The 23,341-nt window shown below is 30.5% G+C and overlaps 1 protein-coding gene across 1 annotated transcript in view; it reads right to left on the bottom strand.

Annotated features, from left to right (window-relative positions):
• Window positions 1-23,341, bottom strand: part of LOC106682531 (angiopoietin-4) — a 406,762-nt gene continuing 383,421 nt past the window's right edge. Inside the window, exons 2-7 of the mRNA XM_014423445.3 lie at window positions 13,010-14,174; window positions 6,676-6,807; window positions 5,086-5,273; window positions 2,800-2,943; window positions 2,566-2,690; window positions 1-966 (exon numbers count right to left, since the gene is read on the bottom strand). Of these exons, the coding sequence (XP_014278931.1) occupies window positions 875-966; window positions 2,566-2,690; window positions 2,800-2,943; window positions 5,086-5,273; window positions 6,676-6,807; window positions 13,010-14,174 (1,846 nt within the window). The 3' untranslated portion in view covers window positions 1-874. The remainder of the gene's footprint in view (window positions 967-2,565; window positions 2,691-2,799; window positions 2,944-5,085; window positions 5,274-6,675; window positions 6,808-13,009; window positions 14,175-23,341) is intronic.

The following is a 23,341-nucleotide window of genomic DNA, read 5'->3' as shown; positions in this document are numbered from 1 at the left end:
TTTAAAAAATGAAATATATTTCTTTATACAATGAGGAACACTATGTACAAATTAGCAATCATTAAAATATACAAAGATAATAATCTAGTTAGGTACATGGTCTCAAATCTTGTTAAAATGATTCTGTATGCGAGACAATTTGTTTCTTCTAAACTAAAATTTTTTTTTTTAAATTATTATTATTGCACAGAATTTTAAATATTTTTTTCTTGGGAAAAAATATTGCTACAAAGTGTTTATATATTTTGAAATATAACCAGTCATTTAACATTACAGTTACGGCTTACAAGTTAACTTAGAAACTAATAATACTAACAAAATGGTTTTTTTGATAATACTAAAATAAAAAAAAATTGTGACAGGTGGTGGTTAATACTGAAAACCAAAAATTATGGTGTTAATTTAAAAAAAAGGGAAAGGGAGAATTTCATTCCTCTGAAAAGAGTTATTCGAATTTTGAAACAAATACTGTTTTAGGATAAGATGAAAAAACAATTCTTAATATATATAAAATTTACATGATCATAGCCTCTTCAATAACTTAGATTAATTTAAACACTTTTGCCGTACATTTTTGACACAAGTCCTTCAAATATATATTTTATTCTGTTTAAAAATAAAGATATTAAAGAAAACATAACATATATATACACAAGATAGACGGTAATGTTTTCAGTATAAATAATAAAACAAACAAAATAAACAACGATGTAAATTATTCTATATTTATGGCTTAATATTCGAAATATAAATTTGCTTAGTTCCGTTCTGTAATATGTTCTTAGTTGTTATACACTTAGCGGATGTGTACGCGAGAACATAGCACTCGAATGGTAAACAAATTGGATCTCTCCTTTGTTCCCTCGGTGACGGATCACGACTGGCTGATGCTCGATTTCGGCCTGATCATCATCATCGCCTTCTTCAGAGTATAATCCCACCCTCTCCACCTGAACCATACGATACCTGCAACAGAACAGATGATTCAATGAACTTTTTTCTCTTCTAGCTACGGCTAAATTAAGATATTCTTTATCAGATAAAATTTTCAGTATTACAGTGTCATACTCCCAGTCGGGCGTTGATTTCAAATTTCGAAATTTATACAAAACATAACATGTCATGTGTTTTTTTTTATCTATGCCAGAGATTATTAAATTATGAGATTATCATGTTGTGATAGAGAAGAGAGATAGGGGGTGCGGTCAGAAAAAAATAAACAAAAACTTATTTATTTGTGCCAACATTTCGACCTGAATTTCAGGCCTTCATTAGGGCTGAAAAAACAAAAGAGAGATAACAATCTTAATTCAGAGGAACATAAAAATAGAAGGAAAATTATAAACAAACAAATTTGGGGTACATAATAATACATTAAGTAGATAGCAGTTGATTGAGAACAATAGAAGATGAAATATGATATCATAGAGGTAAGAATTGTACAAAATAAATATAAGAAAATATAAATGATGAGCAATGGAATTAATAGATATGATATGTAAGTAATGCCTAAGATAAAGAAAAATAATTTAAATCAACATAATGAAATTTATGAAAGAAAACGATATATATGATACAATGGGCAAGAAAGAAAAAAAAATATAAATACTACAATGGATAAAAGATGCACAGTAATATAGATTAGTAAAAAATCTTTACTTTCTGTTTTTTAATCTTTTTATCATTTGTATATTTCTCAACTCGATAATATTATATTTCATCTTCTATTGTTATCAATCAACAACTATCTACTCAATTCATTGTTATGCATATTTCCAAGTTTGTTTATTTATTATTTCTATGTTTCTCTATGTTATAGTTGTTATATCTTTTTTGTTTTTTAGCCATGATGAAGGCCCGAAATTCAGGTTGAAACATTGGCACAAATAAATAAGTTTAGGTTTATTTGCTGTTGACCACACCACCGACCATCTTTTCTTCATAAATTAAATTACATTATTATTATTTTTAATTAGATCACAATTTCGTATGAACTAAAACTGAACTGAAAAGAATTCACTTTCACTGCCACGGACTCCTACTTGGCTAGGGCTTAAACATGACCTGAAAAAGAGTTGGGGATCAATTTATCTCTTGAGCGAGCATGTTAAGTGGAAATCGACAGTTGAATGGCATTATTAGGAATTAGGGTATTTTTCCTGCTGAAATAATGTTAATAATTCTTTTTTAAAATGTATTTTTTAAAAAAATAAATGAATTTCAATAGTGAAAGGTAATTCTTTAATATTATCACATAAGTACAAACAGAAGAAAGATGTGTTGATTGTTAAAAATTGGGACATGAAGGTGGCTTGTTATTTGAGAACTGATCTGAATTGAATCACAGGAGAATAAGATGGACAAAATTGAATGATCATGATGTTGCTAATCAGAGCAAAATTTAGCTATAGATGAAATAAATAGCTAAAATTGCCATGGAAACGATATTTATTTATTAATGGTTCATTCATGAATATGAGTCGTAACCATGGCAACTTTAGCTGTTGTTTTATCCATAGCTAATTTTTGCCCATCTCTGTTGCTAATGCTTTGAAAGGTACTTACCCTGCCTGGCCGTGATGTCCTGAGGGTCGGTGAGGTAAAGGCCGTTCAGGCCACGACCGCATGACTTCCACCACCAGCCACCCTTTAGCATCGAGGCACAGTTAAGGCTCGACCTGTCGTTATCCCTAACACAATAATTTATATTAGTCAATCAATTTTTATTGATGTAATAAATTAATAAATAAAGTATCAAAATACTATTTAGTACCTTTATAGTATTTTATAAGTTATTACCTGTTGTAAGTTGAAAAGGGCGAGTTGTTGGATCCATACCATGGGTCGTTGAGAGAGTCTCCTGCATTTCCTTCGTATCCATCTATCTCCAACTTGTAATATTCTCCTTCAGAGTAGATCTTGAAGTGGGAGTACTGGGCATATCTGTAAATGACCATATCAAACACTGTAAAACTGTTTCCAGAAGTACCTACACCTTTTCCTCCTTATGGTTAATAACAAGCTTCATATTTTTTATATGATTCTCATCTTAGTTGTGTTTTATCTTTGTAGCCTTGAAGAAAGCCTACTAAATGGGCCAAAACATAAGCATGCACTAATTAATTTTTTCAAACTATTTTTTATTTGTGATTTAAATCTAAATAGATTAAGAAGGAACTGGAAGCATAATTTTAAATCCATATTCCTTATATTAAGAAAAACTTTTTACAAAAGATTTATTTAGATATAATTTTTTTTTATTAATATTTAATGTAATCACAAATAAGTTTTCATTACAGTCTCTAAAACTATATTTCCTGCATAAAATTTGGATCTAATGATTTAAAAAATAATAATAATAATGATAAAAATTGGTTTTATAAAAAAGATTTTTAATATGTACAATGTGGGTTTAAAAAGTGTTTTTCTTTTTTTTTTTTTTTTAGATTTTTCTTAATTTATTTAGTTTAATATTATAAATATTTTTGCATTCCCTCTTATCATTTTTTTTAATGAACAACCATTAAAAAGTTTTTTTACCATAACTATTTTTCATTTAATTTTGGCTGCTATCCAGACAATCTCCCAGCTTAATACTAAAAAATATTATGTCCATTATTTTAAATTATTAACTACATAGCTCTACAGCACGAGTTGTGCCTTGGCTTCCCTGACAATATTGCACCAGTCCTCTCTGCACAGCGTTCCCCTCCTCCAGTTCCTTATACCGAGATTTTCCAGGTCTTTTCCCACATCTTGAACCCAATGTCTCTGAGGTCATCCTCTCTTTTGGTACCATACATTTCTCTAAGCAGAATTATTTTTTCCATTCTTGATTCATCCATCCGTGCTACATGGCCCAACCATTCAATTCTCCTTGCTCGTATGAAGCGGACCATGTCACAAGATCCATGTAGCTCATATAGTTCACTGTTCTTCTGGATTCTCCATTCACCCTCTTTCAACACAGTTCCATAAATTTTACAGAGAATTTTCCTCTTGAAGATTTTCAAAGCATTTATTGTGGGGGTGCCAAAGGTCCAAGTTTCCGCAGAATATGTCACTACTGGTCTTATTAACATTTTATATAACCTTTTATAACCATTATTTTAAATAAAATATTTAATTCTTATTTGACTCATTGTTCTGATCTTTTATTCAACACTGTGATTCAATCTTATATACATTTCACCTTCTATTATTCATTTCAAAGAAAATGTCCAAAGAAAAAAAACAAAAAAAGGATTTGTTTGAAAACAAAAATCAGATTCAAATGAATTATCACAAAGAGCTAATCATAAACTATGTGCTAACAAGAAGCATATGTGGTAAACAAGCACTTGCTCTTCCAGGTCAGGACATGGCCATTCTGACACCTCAAGAAATAAGTCTTCCGATGAAAAATGAAATATCATCTAGTTGTCAAGCCATGTGGAATGAAAGCCCACCAAGCAAATTAAAAATTATTTAAAAAAACCATTTAACCATGGACCACATCAAACCGTTCCAATCGCGGGGAGGATGTAGCTAATGCCAGATTGAGAATAGGTCATACAAGTTTTACTCATACATTTATGATCAGTAAGCAGCCACTGCCAAAATGTCAACACTGCAACAGTGTACTTACGATCAGTCACATATTTGAGGAATGTTATTTCTATTCCGTGAACTTGAGTAGATTGGGAGTAGAACTGAGTGTATCGGATGCTCTGAATGATGACCAGAAGAATGTGGAAATGGTTTTGGTTTTCTTAAAAAGGAATGGCCTTTTGAATAAGATTTAAACCAGAAAATCTGTTATATGTAATAAAAAATTCCAAAAGAGGTAATTATTTAAATTTTTTTTTGTAATTATTAAAAGAGAAAAATAAAGTGAAATAGGATTCTAAATATAAATGAAATAGAATTATGAAGCGCGAAACATAGGCGTTGATGGCCTCAGGGTTTTACACCCTAAAGCCCCAGACAACAAAAACAACAACAAGCATATAAGTAAGATATAGTTTTTCTGATTACAAGAAACATTAAATAATAATAATAAACATTTAAAATAACATTAATTAGTCATTTATTTCAATGATTTACCTCTTGTTGCCCTCAAAATCTTCCAGCTCCACCCTCAACATATGCTCTTCGTTGTTAGTCAGCATGTAAATGTTCTCATTTCCAAGCCAAAACTCCTTTGCTGGATCTCCGAAACCATTCTTGTAATCACTCCAGTCTCTGTTGAAATTCTCTCTCGGTTCTCCAACATCATCTCTTCTCTGTATCACCTGTTTATGACAAACACATAAATATTAATAATTTAAATTGAGGAGAAAAAAAAAGCCAGGTTTTTCCAATTAATTTAACTAATACTTTATGGGAATTTAGAAGAAAATCAAATCTCTTTGTTTATTTTATGAAAATATTTATATAAAAATTCATATATTTTAGAAGGCATCTGAACTATAATCCAATCAAATGAAATTGACAGATTGTAAAACAAAAATTAAATAAAAAAATAGTAATGCTATTAAATTTTATACATACTACTACTTGAACAGTGAGACGGGGAAAACATAGAAACTTTTTATAAGGAAATGGCTTTTTAAATATGGAAATATAAACTAACAGGTCAAGGATATAATTTTAGACTATCTTGGACATTCACCATAGGTGACTGTACAAGATAGTCTAATATTATAATAAGATAGTCTACCACTAGAAGAAAATAAAATATTTTTTTAAGACTTTATTATTACCAGGTTAAAATTTAATTGTGCACAAAAAATGTCAACAATATTTTATTTATATGTGTCTCCAATGACTGAAATAAACTCAAATAGCTTCACTGTCGTTATAGAAAATTGGTTTGATTATTTGATTTGAAATTAAATGTCCATTTGTAACCTTTATACTTTGTAAATGTAATTATGAATAAAACAACACTGCTTCAGATCGAGGGGACAGCTAGTTGTTCCTTTGTTTTTGTCTATGGCAATTAGTACTACATATACTCTTTCTTCGTTTGTTATAAAGCTCTCCCTACTCCTTAACAACTTTTCAGATCACATCGTGTAAAATGATTGCCAATTAATTTGAAGAAAATTACATGATCTGGAAATAGAAATTCTATCACAGCCACCATATTTAACTGACTCATCTCTAATTGACTATAATATTTTTCCAAGTGCTTGATGATTTTAAATAAAAAAATATTCCAAAATGAAAATAAGATACGATTTTCATTTTACGAGTTTATCGATTAGAAGCCAAAAAGTTTTTTTGAACAAGGGATACAAACCTTTTGGAAAAAAAAAATTGAAACTAAGGGAAGTAATTTTAAATAAAAAATAAAGCAAGTTTTTTTTTTTTATTTGCCTGGAAAAATACATTTCATGTGTTCCAACTCAACATTATTTAAGTCACTAAAGGCAGGGCACAGAAAAGATAAAATGATGTACAACATTTCAAATAATTTTATAATAATATTTTTGGTTGTTTTATACTTGCATGTGGCGACTTTAAGATAATAACACTTTCTTGCCTAAAGCAGGTACTGTTGATAAGATAAATAGAATTTTACCATGAATAGACTTTAATATTATTTATTTGAAATAAAGAGTTTATTTTGTCTAATTTAATTGTTACAAAGAGGAGAAAGAGGAGTAAAGATGTTGATGGAGAACTTACCGTCCATCCTCCGTCAGAAATTTCTTGTTCGCAGAAGACCTTGAGGAACCAATAGGTTGTACCCCTGATCTGTAGGTAGTAGACTCCAGATTGTCTCATGCCAACAGTCATCAGGTCTGTGCAAGAATAGCCCTGGAAAAGATTAAACAATTAATTAAGAATTTGTTGAGTACATTTTATTTATTTTAGTTAAATGATTATCAAGAATTATGTTTATATTAGCTCAGTTATATCATCATAATCTGTTTAAAAGCCTAAAAATAATTACTGACACTTAGAAAATGTTTTAATAGTAAAAATATGAACATGTTAATACAACACAAAATTTATTAGATGAGCATTTACCTTCAATAATTCCAGATCAGAAAACACTATTTTAGTATTTGTTAATATAATGTGAGTACATACATATCTTATAGAAACTGGTGGCTCAAATCTGACAGTGGTACATAACTATTTTCTGCTTCACTGTAGCCGTGAGTCAGCCCTATGGATTTGGGCTTTTTTTTTTTTTTAAATTCTAATCCACTTCCTCATTTATCCCATCAAGTAGGGCAAAAGTGGAAATTGCCTTGTATGTTTTTAGATATAAACTAACGATAGAGGTAATAAGATAAATGAAAACAAATCCCACCTATGAAGAAGCAAATTGCTGTAATTAAATTGTTTTTTTTCTCTTCATTTTTCATGAAAAAATTATTATTTTTTTTATAATTAGTTCGATCTCCTAGTTAATCTAAAAAAAAAAACTGGTTCACAAAGTAGACCAAGAAGATAGAGATAAATACTCTTTTGAAGGATAATATAAAAACATTGAAAAACTTTTTAAAAGGTAAGGCGATCTGATCTTCCACTATTTTTCATACAACTTCTGCATTAATCCTACTCCAGCTCAAGTATTTTTATTTTTAAGTAGTTCGCTTTTTTCTGTAAATATATTTTTTTGTTTTAGATTTAAAATATAGGATTTATTTAATCTCCTTTTTGATTTTCTTCAAATTCTACGCGAATAATCCTTAATGGCATTTAAAACCATTGTGTATTTTTTGTGTGCAATTTTTTTAATTTTTTAAAGAAATAATAAGATGTTGAAAGAATAAGAAATTTAGAAATTTTCGCTAGATATATTGTTCACGGACGGTTGTAAATAAAAAAAAATTATAGTAAAATGAAAATTGACCACAAGGTGACCCTTGAAATTCTACAATTTAAATTTTTTTTTCCTATCACTAGTGTATATAATGTCTATATAACAATGTGTCGATTTTTTTTTTTTAATATTATAAAGTCATAATAATGTTTATTCTTAATTTAAAACGAATTTGATCCTTTTTTTCTCTCAACTTTATTCTTTACAACTTTTCCAACGTTTCGACCCTCAGGCCATTCTCAAGGATACCTTCATATTGATGTCATTTCCTTTTAACTGTTGAAGGTAGGTTCTGTTTTAAGTTGCAAATGTGAATGAAGGAAGAAAGAAAAGTGTTTTATAAAAGGTTTAAATCTAGGAAAAAATTATTTAGAAAAGGTTATATAGGACAAAGGCAATTAGACTGCATTTTTAAGATTTGAAGAAGGAAATGACATCAATATGAAGGTATCCTTATGAGAATGGCCTGAGGGTCGAAACGTTGGAAAAGTTGTAAAGAATAAAGTTGAGAGAAAAAAAGGATCAAATTTGTTTTAAATTAAGAATAAACTAAACCACTCTCAAACAAGAATATATAAAATAATTAATCATAATAATGGTTTTTGTCGGACTTGTGAAGTATTATAGATTAATTTCATTTTTTATGTTTGTTTTTTAAATTAACCCCTTCTTAACGGATACCTATGTATAACTAATAAAATCACCTTCCTCATGGATGTTCCTTATATAGAAGTTTCATTGTATTTATCATTTAAATATTTACGAATTAAAATATTGTTATGTTAAAAACAGGCCTTGTTCTTTAATTGATCGTAATGTCGACTGTAAATGTTTCCGTATAAGTATGTGCATATATGTGAGCTGTTGATCAAAATGTATTGAAAATATTCCCAAGCAGTGCATAGATCTATGTTATGCAATAATATGTTCTTAATGACAGAGATATTCCATTTCTAAAAGCAGTTTGCCTTAGAAACATGATCATATGAATAATGCCGTTGAATTCAATATGTAAAGTGGATCTACATATGCATGATATTATGTTTACCCGTTTCGACATGAAAAATGCAATTATATGACGCAAGGGGGCGGGTTGGATTTGGTAAGTCGGCTTGCTGAGAGCATCGCCATATACAGACCTGCCCAGGATCTAGTTCTGTCTAAGTTAACATTATCTCTCTAGGCTACTATATACATTCTGTATGTCTCATCGTAAAACCGTGTCATTACGTCTTGGCAAGACGTCTTGGAAAAGATTACGTTTAGATTCGTGTTGGATATCGCGTCGGACCATCTGGTTTCGTTTTATAGTGAATAAGGTGTTCTAAAAATAGCGGTCGTTTTAAAATTATTTCAGAACAGCTAGAAGTATACATTGCGAATACTTACTTGATATTCTAGTACAAGGGCCGGGAAGAAAAAAGGGCAGTTATCTCACCCCAATTTTTGATTACTTCAATGAAAACTATGTATAATTACTTGTCAAAATTGATGAGTCTGCCAAGTATAGGTAGGGAGAATAAAAAATGGTGGCTGTTTCAAAACCTTAAAGAAACATTAATTTTTCATTCGGAGCTCTATATCTTAAAAACTACCTAAAACACTAGAAAACCAAAGAGCACATTATTTGAAGAAGAGAAAATTTACTGAAATATTAGCCCTAAAAGAGCTATTTACGTCCAATAGTTCTCGAGATATAGCTTTTTAAAAAGCAAAATTTCTTAAAAATCTACTGAAAGATTAGTAGTTAGTTAATTTATTTTGAGAAATCTATATCACTGGAACTATGTGACGTACAGATGTCTATTAGCACTCAAATGAAAGCTAGTTTAATGGACTATAAAGAAGTTTATGACCTTTACCTGGGTAGGAATAGTAGTTTTCATGATATTTGCTAAAAGAAATTGATTTATAGTTGTTCGGACAATAGGTTTGATTTATGAAAAACTTTATTTCAGAATCCATTGGACGTACGCAGCTGCCAGCACTCAAATTAAATCTAGTTAAATTTACTACAAACTAGTTAATTACGTTTATCTTTGTAGGAGTAGTAGCTTTTATGATATTGACAAAATAAACTCACAAAATGTTAATTTCTAGTTGTTTGTATGAAATGTTGGATATTTGAAAAAATATATCTCTAGATCCATAATATGCACATATGTCTGCCAACACTGGTCAAATGGTTTTTGAGATATAAATGTTTCAAAATAAATTCACTAACTACTGATCTTTTAGTAAGTCCCATAAAACATTTTTATGAAATGTTGCTTTTTATGTCTCGAGAGTTATTTGACGTAAATAACTTAGGGCTCATATTTTAGCAAATTTGCTCTTCTTTAAATGAAGTTCTCTTAGGTTTTCTTTTGTTGTTCCTACTTTTTAAGATATAGAGCTCCGAATGAAAAATTAATTTTTTTTATTGCTTTGAAACAGCCACCATTTTTATTCCTCCTACCTATACTTGGCAGACTAATCAGTTTTGACTAGTAATCATACATAGTTTTCATTAAAGTAATAAAAAATTGGGGTGAGATAACTGCCTTTTTTTTCTTCCCGGCTCGAATAGTACAATCTTAGCATAGAGGTATAGTAAAAGTCCCGCTTATCTTTCCAATTCGAGTGCAAAACAAAAAAAATAATCTGGAATGTATGAAAGATAAAGATACAATATTAATTTAAATCATATATAAGGTAAAAATTAAAATAAAAACAGAAGTTATGTCTTTTAAAAATAAGTGAGCGGGGTTAAAAGTTGAGGAGTAATTTCTTATTTTGCGAATAAGAGAACTTAAAAAACTCGTTATAAGTTTCGTCCTTTACAATCCAAAATCCTTCCTAAAATCCTCAATGCTCCTTATTTTGTTACTAATAAAACCATCCATAAAGACCTAAATGTTCCTTATGTAACCGATCTAGCCCGAACCCGATATTATTCCTTCCATAATAAACTCCCTAACCACCCAAACCCACTAGTTTCTAACCTTGCTCCCTCTTCCATTCCTGGCAATCCTCCGAGGCGCCTGAAAAGAAGATAGCCTCGTGACCTTATATTGTAAAATGTTTTTAGAGTTCTACTACTGAGTAGTTTCTCTACATGCTGTATCATATCATTATCATTATGTTATTATGATCAAATTTACTTGTTGTATTTTTTATACAGTTGTAAATATCAATAAATAAAAAAAAAAAAAAAGTTTCATCCCACGTTACGGAACCTTATCATGACAAAAACAGTCTTTTTTTTTAAATTGACCTTTAATTTATTCTTACTTCTCTAGTTTTCCGTCTTTTAGTATGTTCAGTATTTTTTATATTTCTCTTTTATTTGTTATTATTTACCTTTTCATTATATGTCAATTTTTTTTTATTTATTATTTATTTATACTTTCACTGTAAAACTTATTTTATTTTAAATTTACTTTGTACCTTTATTACAAAGTAATTAATATAAATTAAGTATAAATTACCTTTATAAGAATTTATATATATAATAAATTTTTAAAGGAGATTATGAAAAAGATTCTTATTTACTTCGATAGGCAAACGCTCCAACACTAAAGTAGGGCAAGTAAAAAAATCATAAAAACTGCCATTTAAGGAGTTAAGTCCAAAGTCACATAACCATTTTTGGTGTTAATCCATATAACTGGTTTGGACTTATTTGATGCAGAATATAATGCGTAAAATGGTTCGAAACTGATTTTATTATAATGAGAATTGGGGATTTCGGATGTTTTACTGTTTGGGCTCCATGAAACTGTATTATATGAAAGGTTCCCGTTTACAGTAAGGGAAGAACAAATTTATTAGGTGTTTGAAAATAAAGACATCGGCCTCGAGTCTCTGTGCCTTTTGATTATTTATTTTATATTACTAAAATAATATCAAGAAAAACCAACTGAAGTATCAGGTTCAAATTTTCAATATTATTTGACCATCTACTTTGGGGTATACTCAGAGTTGGGAAACTATGAAACTAATAGCTAAAATTGCCATGGATATGATATATATATATATATATACATATATAAAATAGTTGTTAAGAACTGTTGAATAAAAAGAAAAGTAAAACGAACGAAATGAGACAAAGAATACAATCCTATTAGTTTTCAATCCCGTTATTATTTAATAGTTGGTAAAAATAACGGATATGAAAACAACATAACGTTTTATGAATTAAGTACATAATGGAAATATTTCGATTTAGAAATATATTATTTTTCAATTTATTTCTATAATTTTTTTATATGTTAGGTTATTACGAAAATTATTATACTATTCAAATAAAATTTTTATCTGCTAAGATTATTTTAAATAAACTCTCATTTTCCATCAATTATTTGAAATAAATACTCAAATTGATGACGGAAAGTACTAAAGACACCAAAATAACAACTGTTCATTCGTTATGAAATGTTTGTATTTCTTACCCCCACCTCTATCAATTTATCTATCTGGCTGTTCTGGAAAAAAAAAAAATTTACGGTCGAAATTTTGGGTGAGTAAAACCATCTTCGAAAATTCACCAATCTTTCATGGGGGTTAATGGGATCATAAATAACAGCATGCAACACAGAACAGAGCTCAAATAACGTTTTTGTGATCTACAACCTTATTAATTATAGCGGTGTAAAAGAGCTTAGCTGCCGACCGTAGTTGGAATGATGCATTTTTTAGGAGAGCAGACGAATGGAACCGAGCCACGAAATTTTAACAGATGTTAATTAAAAGATAAACAACTTTCTTCATTGACTGACATAGTAAAATAAACAAATTACGAAGAGATGTTAGAGGTTACAAACTAAAATCTATAGCTTGAAGTAGTGAACAACAGAGACCTTCAGAAAAGATTTATTTTCCTGTAATTTTGTTTGAAAAACAGACGAAAAGTGCTCTGATTTTTTTAATTTGTTTTTTCCCTAAAGAGATAATAATTGAGTAAAATTTCAAAATCAATTGAACTACTGAATTATTTTCTCATGTCTTCATTTCAATACACATAAAGATTCATTGAAGAAATACGGTGTACGGTATAAAATAGAAATCTCGATTTTGTTTTGATGTTGATAATGAGAATAATTTTAAAAAAAGTTAATTTTCCTAAAACTAATTATTAGTTCATCTAGACTAAAGCGTAGACTATGGGTTAATGTAGATAAGATGATATAAGTGATAAGTTACCTTGACATCCTTGATGGGGACAACCTGCTGGTCGGTGACGAAGGTGCTGCTGGTGTTGGCGGGGGCGGGCTTGTTCTTGACGCTGGGGAAGATGAGACCCCTGCTCCTCTCCCTGTTGTTTCCCCTGCCGCTGGAGCTGGAGGGGGGCTGTGCACTGGAAGGTGCCTGGGTGCTACCTGGAGGGGTAGTGAAGGTCACGGCTTCGGTGCTGTCCTCAGTGAACCTGTTCTGTTCGGTGTACCTGTTCTGTTCGTACTCCACCAGCCGCTCGATGGTAGGATCCAGCAAGGGTTCTGGCTGTCGGAGGGTCACCACTTCCTCCTCTTGCTTCTTCAACCTCTTTTCGACCATACCCAAGTTGGCAATGATCTTGTTAGTGTTGGCCCTCAGGTCGGCGTGGATGTCACTGATTGCTCTTTCTTGTCGCTGAGTCTGTGTCAACAACTCGTCTGATTTAGGCACCAAGTCGTCTACAGAAACCTTCGTACCGACTACTACATTCCAGACTTCGTCCATCTTGTTGGACACGCTCAACATAGGGTGCATCTGCCTTACCAACTTGTCAAGCTTAGAGTTCTTGATGATGGTTGTCGGCGGAGTGGTTGTGCGGTTCCTGAACGGCTGCGGCTGCATATTCTGCACTACAACTGGCTCGACAACGGCTTCATGGATGTCAGTCATCATGGTGAGGACCTTACCCAAACTTTCGGACACTACGTTGATGTGGAACTGGAGCTTTCTATCCAGGTTTGTCGTGCTTCCTCGCAGAGCTTCCAGCTCACTAGTAATAACCTTGGAGACGTCGAGAGTGGTTACTGGCTTCTTTTCACTGGCTTCAGCGTTGATGTCGTCCGAGGGTAAGAAGTTGTTGTCTAATTGGTTCTTGAGCACGATAAGCTTGGAATCGATGTCGCTAACTTTCTGATCCAGAGCTACCAACCTCATGTCCAGGTTGCTGCTTGCGGACTTTGGGAGTTTGGAGTCCAATGCCCTCAAATTGGTTATGATGGACTCGGTCTTGTCGATGTTGTCATTCATCCTCGAATCCAGCTGTTCGACCCTCCGCATCAGATGTTCCACGGCACGGTCCAAGTTTTCTATCCGTTGTAGTTTCGTCTCCAGCGTTGAGACGATGACTTCGAAGACATTGAAAAGATATTGTTCCCTGCAACAGAAAAAAAATATATTTTAGTATTATCCAGCGTAAAATCATTTCATAAAAAAAATGTAATAGAACGTGAAAGTAAACTCGAAAAAAATTAGTGGACTCAGGATAAGGTGAATACCAGACGTCATATAGTTGGCAATAGTTCATGGTCTTGTACGCGGAAGTTGTATGAATTCTTAAATTATCCTTTCCATTATATTTGTAATTTAATAACGGATGATAACATATTATATTCTTAATAAATTATAAGGTTATAAATAATATATACATTAAACTGTGATATAATATATGATATAATACTGTAAATAACAGAGATAAAGAAAGCAATCATATAGAATGAAATAAAAATGAAAAATATCTTTATTATTCGAGAACTTAGTCCTACCTATGTACATTACTAAATAGTCTACATTGACTAGAGCTGAGTGGTGGTTTTTCCTTAAATTATAATACCTTTTATTTATAAAAAAAACAACACTTCCAATGTTCATATATAATATATACATATGCATTAAGTAATATTTATACTGTTTGGGGAATAAAAAAGTTGTTGCAATTAAGATATTTCTACTTAGGATTGTTGGAGTATAAAGTATTGTTTAAAGAATAGAGTTCCAGTGAGGGGCAGCTCGGGTAAAACAGGACTTGTCAAACGCAGCAATTCTGTGGCGCGGAGGGAAAGAGTCAGATGAAGAGCAGGATTCAACAAAGGATTTGAATCGCCCTAAAATTCAATGAAATTCTTCTTCTGCAGGATAAAGGAGGGGAGCTGATTTCTTATCACATGGAGTAGAAAGATCGCTGGAAAATACTGGCATTGCTAGGTTTAGCATCGATTTCACACGAGTCCGCCGTACATGAGACAACCATGTTTCCAGAGGAAGAAACTATTGGAGGAAACTAAGAGATAATGGGTTTTAAGTGGAAAAAGATAGTGGAGACGATTAAAATCGCTTAAGCGTTGTTATAAGTGACCTTACCATGATATTTTTTACATGTATAGTTTCAGTATATCATCTATTTATTTATATAATAAAAAGTAATTGTTTTAGAAAAATCAATTAATACATTTTCTGATTTTTTTTTAATTTACAGTGTAAAAGTTATTTTTTGGTTCTAAAAAAAAAAATCTGAATTTTATTGATATTTTTTAATTATTTGTAAGCAAAAATAAATGTTTAGCTTAAAAAGCAATTATTTCATTCACATTGACTTTTATCCCGCACCATTTTATAGTCAGTCCACTATGCTTTAGAAGCTATTATGCTAACATAATTATTTATAAGTTGTACAATTTCAGTATATGATTTATTTTTTTATTACTCAGATTGATTGTATATATTTATATAATCAGTAACTATTTTTAGATTATTATATTTTTATTTTATAATTTATTGTGTAAAATTTAATCAAAGTAATTACTTACATTACTATAAGTGATGTTAGCATAATTTTTTTACATGTATAGTTTCATTATATGGTTTATTTATTTATTACTTAGATTGATTGTATATATTTAAATAATAAGTAATTAGTTTTAGAAAAATTTATTTTTGTTTCATCTGAAATTATGAAAAAACTATGGAAAAATATTTTTTTTTACCTTAAAAATCAATTAAATCATTTATATTGACTTTTATCTCACAAGATTTTACAGGCAGTCCACTATGTATTAGTTACTGTTATGTTAGCTTATTATTTTTTTACATATATAGTTCCAGTATATGATCTATTTATATAATACTTAGGTTGATTGTATATATTTAAACAATAAATAATTGTTATTAGAAAAAATCATTTTTTTTTTAAGCTGAAATTTACGATTTTTTTTTTTTAAATTTACAGTGTAATATTTATCTTTTGTTTGTAAATTTAATCAAAGTAATTACTTACATTACTATAAGTTATGTTAGCATAATTTGTTTACATTTATAGTTTCATTATATGGTTTATTTATTTATTACTTAGGTATATATTTAAATAAAAATTAATCATTTTTAGGAAAATTGTTTTTTCTTTATCTGAAATTTTCCTATTTTTTTTTCTAGTTTACAGGGTAAAATTTATCTTTTGATCGTAAAAAATCTGAATTTTAATGATCCTTTTAAACTAAGGAAAATATTTGTTTAATGTTAAAACTGAATTTATTCATTTACATTGACTTTTATCCTGCAAGATTTTATAGATAATCTAATGTGCAGAAGGATTTCAATCCTTTTACTCTTCAAAGACTGTAGTTTTAATCCTTTTAGTGCCGGAAACCGATATTTAAGTCTTTAATGCACTGGCGATAAATGTCAGCATCGATATATCGGTGTGCTTTACTATTCGCATTGCTAGAAACTCTATCTCAAAATTAATGTATAATACGTTATAAATGGTTTAATTTCATCACGAGAGAATTTAAAAAATAGTTTTTCCACAACAAAGTGAAAAATAAATGAAAATGTGACTTATCGGTCGTTTGTTTTTTTGTGGAGGGGACAGTGTGGTTATTGAACACGTTACGGTTGTTCAATTTGAAGTGGTGATATTTCATCAGGCCCTTTGTCTCAGCTGTTTGTTTCGAAATATTACTACATAAGAGATGTTGTCGTTAATGTTTTGTTTTGCTAAATTGTGGTGTTTTACTTCAATGGGCGGTCATTAACACTACAAGTGTGGGTATCCAAAGCACTATATAGTGCAGTGCGTGACAGCTTTTCTTCAGCCCGTCCTTTATTGGAGAGTGGTGGCAGGGGTCATCTCCATACTTCTAGGTAAGGTGGCCGAAAAGAGATATCGGACAACCTTCTGTTCTGTCAGGAGTACGCCCAAGGACTAAGTGGGGTTCGAACTAAACTTTATTTTATTTGATATTCTTATTTTGCATATTAATGTAAATTTAGTTAATAAGGTTAGGAATTTATGTTAAGGTTAAGTCAACCTATAAGTTTTTTTTTTTTTTTTTTTTTAATGATAAGAATTCTATTTTTTTCATTCTGTGTACATATATTTCTTCTTACAATTAAACTTTTGTACATATAGTTTTGCTGTTCTTTCTTATGCATATACATTACTTTCAACTTGTTAATTTACTTTGTTTTTGTTGTTCACTGAATATTACTATAATTCAACAGGTGGGTAGGTATCACCCCTAAGTTTGTTTGTTTGTTTGGTTGTTTAGTGGCGCCAAACTTCATTGGTCATCAACGCCATTTATATTTTATTTAATTTTGCTAATATTAGTTAAATTTTATTTATTTTTTGATTTGATTTATTTATTTATTTTTTTAAATTTATTATTTTTTTTCTTCCGATCAAGTTATATTTTTGTCAGTAAATTTTGTGATTTCAAAAACCGAAACACCAATTCTATTGCCTTATCATCGTCTCCAATGGAGATATCGTGGCTTAGTCCCAAGCTGTTGAGGTGTGGTGTAAAATATGGGCATCGTTGGAAAACATGGCTTATTGTTAAATTGTTATTGCAATACAGGGAGTTCGGAGGCGTTTCTTTTGATATAAGATAGGAGTGGGTGAGCCTCGTGTGACTTATTCTCAGCCTAGTCAGTACAACTTCCTCTCTACGGCATTTGCGACTGGAGGTACCCCAGGGCTTGACATCCTTTTTTATAATTTTTAATTTGCTCATTGGGCTTTCGTTCCACAAAGATTGCCATTTATCTTTGACTTCCTTTACAAGAGGTCTGCATATCTCTGACGGAGTTAAAATTGCTTTACCCCGTCCCGGAAGCGCGAGAGCTTCTCTTGCATCGTGATCGGCCAGTTCATTCCCTGCGATTCCTACATGGCTTGGAACCCATAGAAATGTTACTGACTTACCCATGTTGTGTAGAGTTTTTAAGTGAAAATGGATGCAGGAAATTCTCGGATGTTCTGGATACATACAATCTAAAGCTTTTATCGAGCTTAATGAATCTGTAATTATCGTAATGTTGGTGTGGTTCAAAGATAAACAGAAGTGAAGTGCTGCTGCTATTATATTTAGTTCGGGAGTGAATATGTTGCATAGTTTGTGGAGTTTTATTTTGAACGTTGAGTCATTTGTTACTAAGGATGATGCTGCTGATTAATCTGATTTTGATCCGTCTGTATAGATTAAAAAGGATTCGGGCATGTTATGAATTAGACGAGAAAAGTGGGCTTTATATTCACTTGGTTCCCCAATCACTCCTACGTTTTCCGTCATCTACATGTAAAGGTATTCGCCAGTGGTCATAACTCGATAATTGTTTATATTGGGATATATTGTAGTTATATTGTGGGTATATTGAAGTCATCATTTCGGGGTTTTCATTATTTCCAAGGAAAAAAAAAAAATAACGTGGCGTCTAAGGAGCAACTTATTCTTGGTCGTCGTCCCCCCTTTGGGTTTATGTTTATTTTATTTTTTACTTTAACTCATCCCCTCCTCCGCTGAACGTGGGCAAGTATAAACGATAAGTATATAACTAAAGGTAAATCTAAATTTGCCCGTATAAGATGCTTCGTATGAAACATAAGATTCCTAGGGATCTATAAATTAACGAAGGATTTGTTTGATATCACAAAGAAACCATGGAGGTCGTAGAAAGAAAGGTTTCCTATTTCTCAATATCGTAATAGTAAATATCAAGTATTGCTGTAATGATACTATAATTAATGCAATATAAAACACCTTAAGTCCATTAATAGAATAGATATAATATTGTATCTATGCGTTTCGAAACTTAACCGAAATAAGTGAAAGGAGGTTTGAATATCTAGGCCAGTTATTAACTGCACATTTTTATAATTTTCTACTTCAATTGAGAAACTCATGTCAGTCATGAGAAGTATGCAATAACTAGATTCCGATTTCGAATTTGATAATTTACTCGTTACTTGTTCGGAGGAAATATGAAATTTTCGAATAATTGGAACCAGTCCCGGCAAATACCTGTAAGCGGTAATTGCAGGGGCAGCTGTCAGGAAAATTAATTAAAAATATTTCAACTATGATATATCAATTAAAATGACTGAAAAAAAAAATTCTTAGGACCACTGTTTTAAACACAAATTGTTTAAAATGAAACAATGTAATAATTTTTTTTAATCTTAATTATTTTAGCAAATATCATGAAAACTACTACTCCTACGAATAAAAAACATTAACTAAATAATTTGCAGACTAAACTAGCTTTAATTGTAGTGATAATATTTATCTGTACGTATTAATGATCTTTAGTTTAACATGTTAAATGAAGAAATATTTACTTCTTATACCATGTTAAAACGATATAACATATAAGTTGAGAGTCTGTTACTAGGTCTGATAAATGGTAAATGACGTAACGCAACAGACCAGCTGAGCTCGTCACAGTTTTGTTTTTTGTGTTAGGTTACTTACTCGTAGTTTGTGTTAGTATTGTTTTAGATGTTTTTATAACTAATAAAGCAATGGATGACAATAATAATAGTGTAATGACAGTTGTCAATTAGCTCATCTTGTTTCCCTTCCTCACAAGTTAGAAGATCAACAAGGCATTCAGTAGCCAAACTTTCACACAACTTGAACTTTTCACTCAATTTAGACATGTAATAAATTACTTTAATCAAAACTTATAAGTAAATAATAACCTGAAGTTTTGGAAGAAAAGGTTAGAAAACAAGCTGCTCAGAAAATCCGCTAGGAGCTCTTATGCATTTAACATGACTTTAAATAGGGCTGCTCACAATCCTATACTTATAACATTTAACATGGTAAAACATTTTACATTTAACAAAACATCACCCCTAAAGATTTCCCACAATAAATTCACTAACTACAGATTTTTCATGTAATGTTGCTTTTAAAAAAACTATATCTCACTCTTAAATTAATATAGTTCTGTAAGGGCTCATATTTTAGCAAATTTACCCTACTTTAAATGATCTTTTATTAGGTTTTAGAGTGTGGTAGTTAGTTTTAAAGATATGGAGCTACGAATGAAAAATTATATATTTAATTGTTTTAGTTGTTTTTATTTATTGAATATTAGTTGTATTTTATTTATGTTAGGGAGGGGAAATATGGAAAAAAAGAAAGAATAGAAAAGGAAGAAAGAGAAAAAAAGGGGGATTAACGGGAAAAAAAAATAAAACATAGAAAGAAGAAAAAAAAAGAATAAAACGATAAAATAACCAAAGCGATGAAAAAAAGTCATATACTATTATGATCAAATATTGTTTGCCTAAATTGTATAAGATTAAAAAATAATTGTATGATTAGATTTGAAGAAGTATATTGTGTAGCTAATAAACCAATGAACTTGGCCATCATATCTTTGTCGATAGATACAGCCGCCATTTTTTATTCCCCTTAACTATACTTGGTAGACTCATCAATTTTGACTACTAGAGAGGGAGAGAAGAGAGAAAGAAATTTATTCATTCATGCTGCCCAAATACATCGGGTTGCTACATTACACAGCATACTGATCAATCCGTTATCGGACATATATAAATTACATTTTTTGATATGATACAATATAATAGGAAGATAACATTTTTTTTTTGGAGAAATATTTCCTTCTTATTCCATGTTAAAACGATATAACATATAAGTTGAGAGTCTGTTACTAGGTCTGATAAATGGAGAATGACGTAACGAAACAGACCAGCTGAGCTCGTCACCGTTTTGTTTTTTGTGTTAGGTAACTTGCTCGTAGTTTGTGTTAGTATTGTTTTGGATATTTTTATAACTAATAAGGAATGGATGACAATAATAATGTAATGACAGTTGTCAATTAGCTCATCTTGTTTCCCTTCCTCACAAGTTATAAGATCAACAAGGCACTCAGTAGCCAAACTTTCACACAATTTGCACTTTTCACTCAATTTAGACATGTTGTAATAAATTACTTTAATAAAAACTTATAAATAAACAATAACATGAAGTTTTGGAAGAAAAGGATATAAAACAAGCTGCTCAGAAAATCCGCTAGGCGTTCTTATGCATTTAAAATGACTTTAAATAGGGCTGTTCACAATCCTATACTTATAACATTTAATATGGTAAAACATTTTAAATTTAACAAAACATTACCCCTAAAGATTTTCAACAGTATTTTTTTACAATTAATATCAGTCTATAAAATAAACTAAAGCTTTTCAATTTATTCCTTTTTTTTTTCTTTCCCCTCCATTTTACAACCCTTATTTCATTTTATCAACAAATTCCCCTATATATCAAATATTAGAATATCAAAAATAATAAAGTAGTAAATAAATAAAACAACAAATAAGATATGCGATGCATGCATGCCATCCCTCCTCTAGATAACTCCCTCACTCATTAATTTCCATGCATGTGGTGGTGGATGATTCCCAGGGAGTCAAGTATTATATTCTCTGTCATCCTAGCCACGTCCTGGACATCGACCCCGAGCTCCTCCATGAAGCTCCTAGTTGTGCTGGGAATCGTTCCACGGGCTCCGAACCAGAGGCCTCTCACGTTGAAGTCTCGTTCTCCGAAGCCCTCACGGAACTTCTCCTTGAGGAAAGGGATACATTTATCGTAGATTCTTTTCCCTATCTACTTTATTTGCCTGGTCAAGGTCGTTATTTTCATATCTTACGGTTGGGTCTGAAAAGGGCCCCCTTCTTAGGAAAAGCAACTATATCCGCATATCTTGTGGATCCATCCGTATCTACACAATAGACCTCGTCAAAGCAGGAAAAATCTATTTCTTTTAGGAGCTTCATTAACTCGTATTTCACTCTATGTAATAAAATATTGGGGTGAAATAACTAACTTTATTCTCTTCTTGGGCTCTTACACTATTAAGTTCGTCGCCTAATTAAATTAAATTTTGGACAGATGAATGAAAAGGCAAAGAAAAAAAAGATCTGAATTAGTTCAGACAAGATTTAGTGATCCTCTTTAAAAAACTGAAAAAGGAACAGATACATTGCACAATAGATTAAATTATTTGGTGTTTGAATATTTTGTGTTAGTTAAACGAATTTATATGTTAGCTTACTTTTTTGAATTGATAAATATGAATCATATTTTATTGAACGTTGAAGAGGAGCTGGTTTTAGCTCGAAACGTCCTATAATAAAGAGTTTAAGAAGTAAAAAGGATTGAATTTGTCCTATAAATTATACAATAGATATATTGATGTTAATGTGTATTTGTATTTTATACTATAATTTTTTTTTCTGAAAAATATCACTATTTTAATGATCTAAAATATATTATTTTAATAACACATTACACATATCTGAAGCTGTAGTATAATTTTTTTTAGAAATCGACGAGTCTACCGAGTATAGGGTAGACTCATCAATTTTTAGTAACAATACATAGTTTTAATTAAAATAATAAATGATTGCGGTAAAATAACTGACTTTTTTCCCTTGTATTATTACACGTTGCATATTATTCAATTATATATGATTGCACGTTGAAGACGAGCCGGTCTTAGCCCGAAACGTCCCACTATAATAAAGAGTTTAAGAAGTAAAAAGGGTTGAATTTGTCCTTGAAATTATACATTAGATATATTGAATTTAATGTCAATTTATTTATATTCTAAACTATATTTTTTTTCAATTTATTTATATTCTAAACTATATATTTTTTTCTGAAAACTGCCACAATTCAAAATTATTTTATTTAATGACATTTACACATATCAGAAATTATACTATATATATTTTTTAATTATATTTGAAAATAACCTTGATTTAGTCGAAACTGTCAATGAACTGTTCAAAATTATCATCATACTTCTTTAATTTTCTTCTATAGACTTTTAGGCGTTCAGAAAAATATTTCTTTTTTTGTCCATTATAATTTATGAGGAGAAGAATTTGTAGAAAAAATTAAATTGAGAGTAAAAAGCAAAAATGTAGAAAGTACCGCCAGTTGATGGTTGGGAGATTTCTTTCATTTTGCCAACTTTATCTTATGCAACCATCTAGATATGTCTGTTATATCATTTTTTTTTTTACTTTATTTATAGAAATGTGTGCGGTATTATAAATTCCTGACCGGCTACGGAAAGCTTCCTGTTTGAGAATAATTTTGAGATTTGTAATTGGCTCCTATTTCGTCACTTTCTTTTTTTTTTTTAGTTTTCCGCAACAAAAAAACTATAATAAAAACATATGTTTGACCTTAATACATCAATTTAAGTTCAAACATTTACAAGCTT

The sequence above is a fragment of the Halyomorpha halys genome, unplaced genomic scaffold (genome assembly GCF_000696795.3).
Source record: "Halyomorpha halys isolate HHAL.00 unplaced genomic scaffold, Hhal_1.1 Scaffold24.1, whole genome shotgun sequence".
NCBI lineage: Eukaryota > Metazoa > Arthropoda > Insecta > Hemiptera > Pentatomidae > Halyomorpha > Halyomorpha halys.
This window is presented reverse-complemented; position numbering and strand designations above follow the sequence as displayed.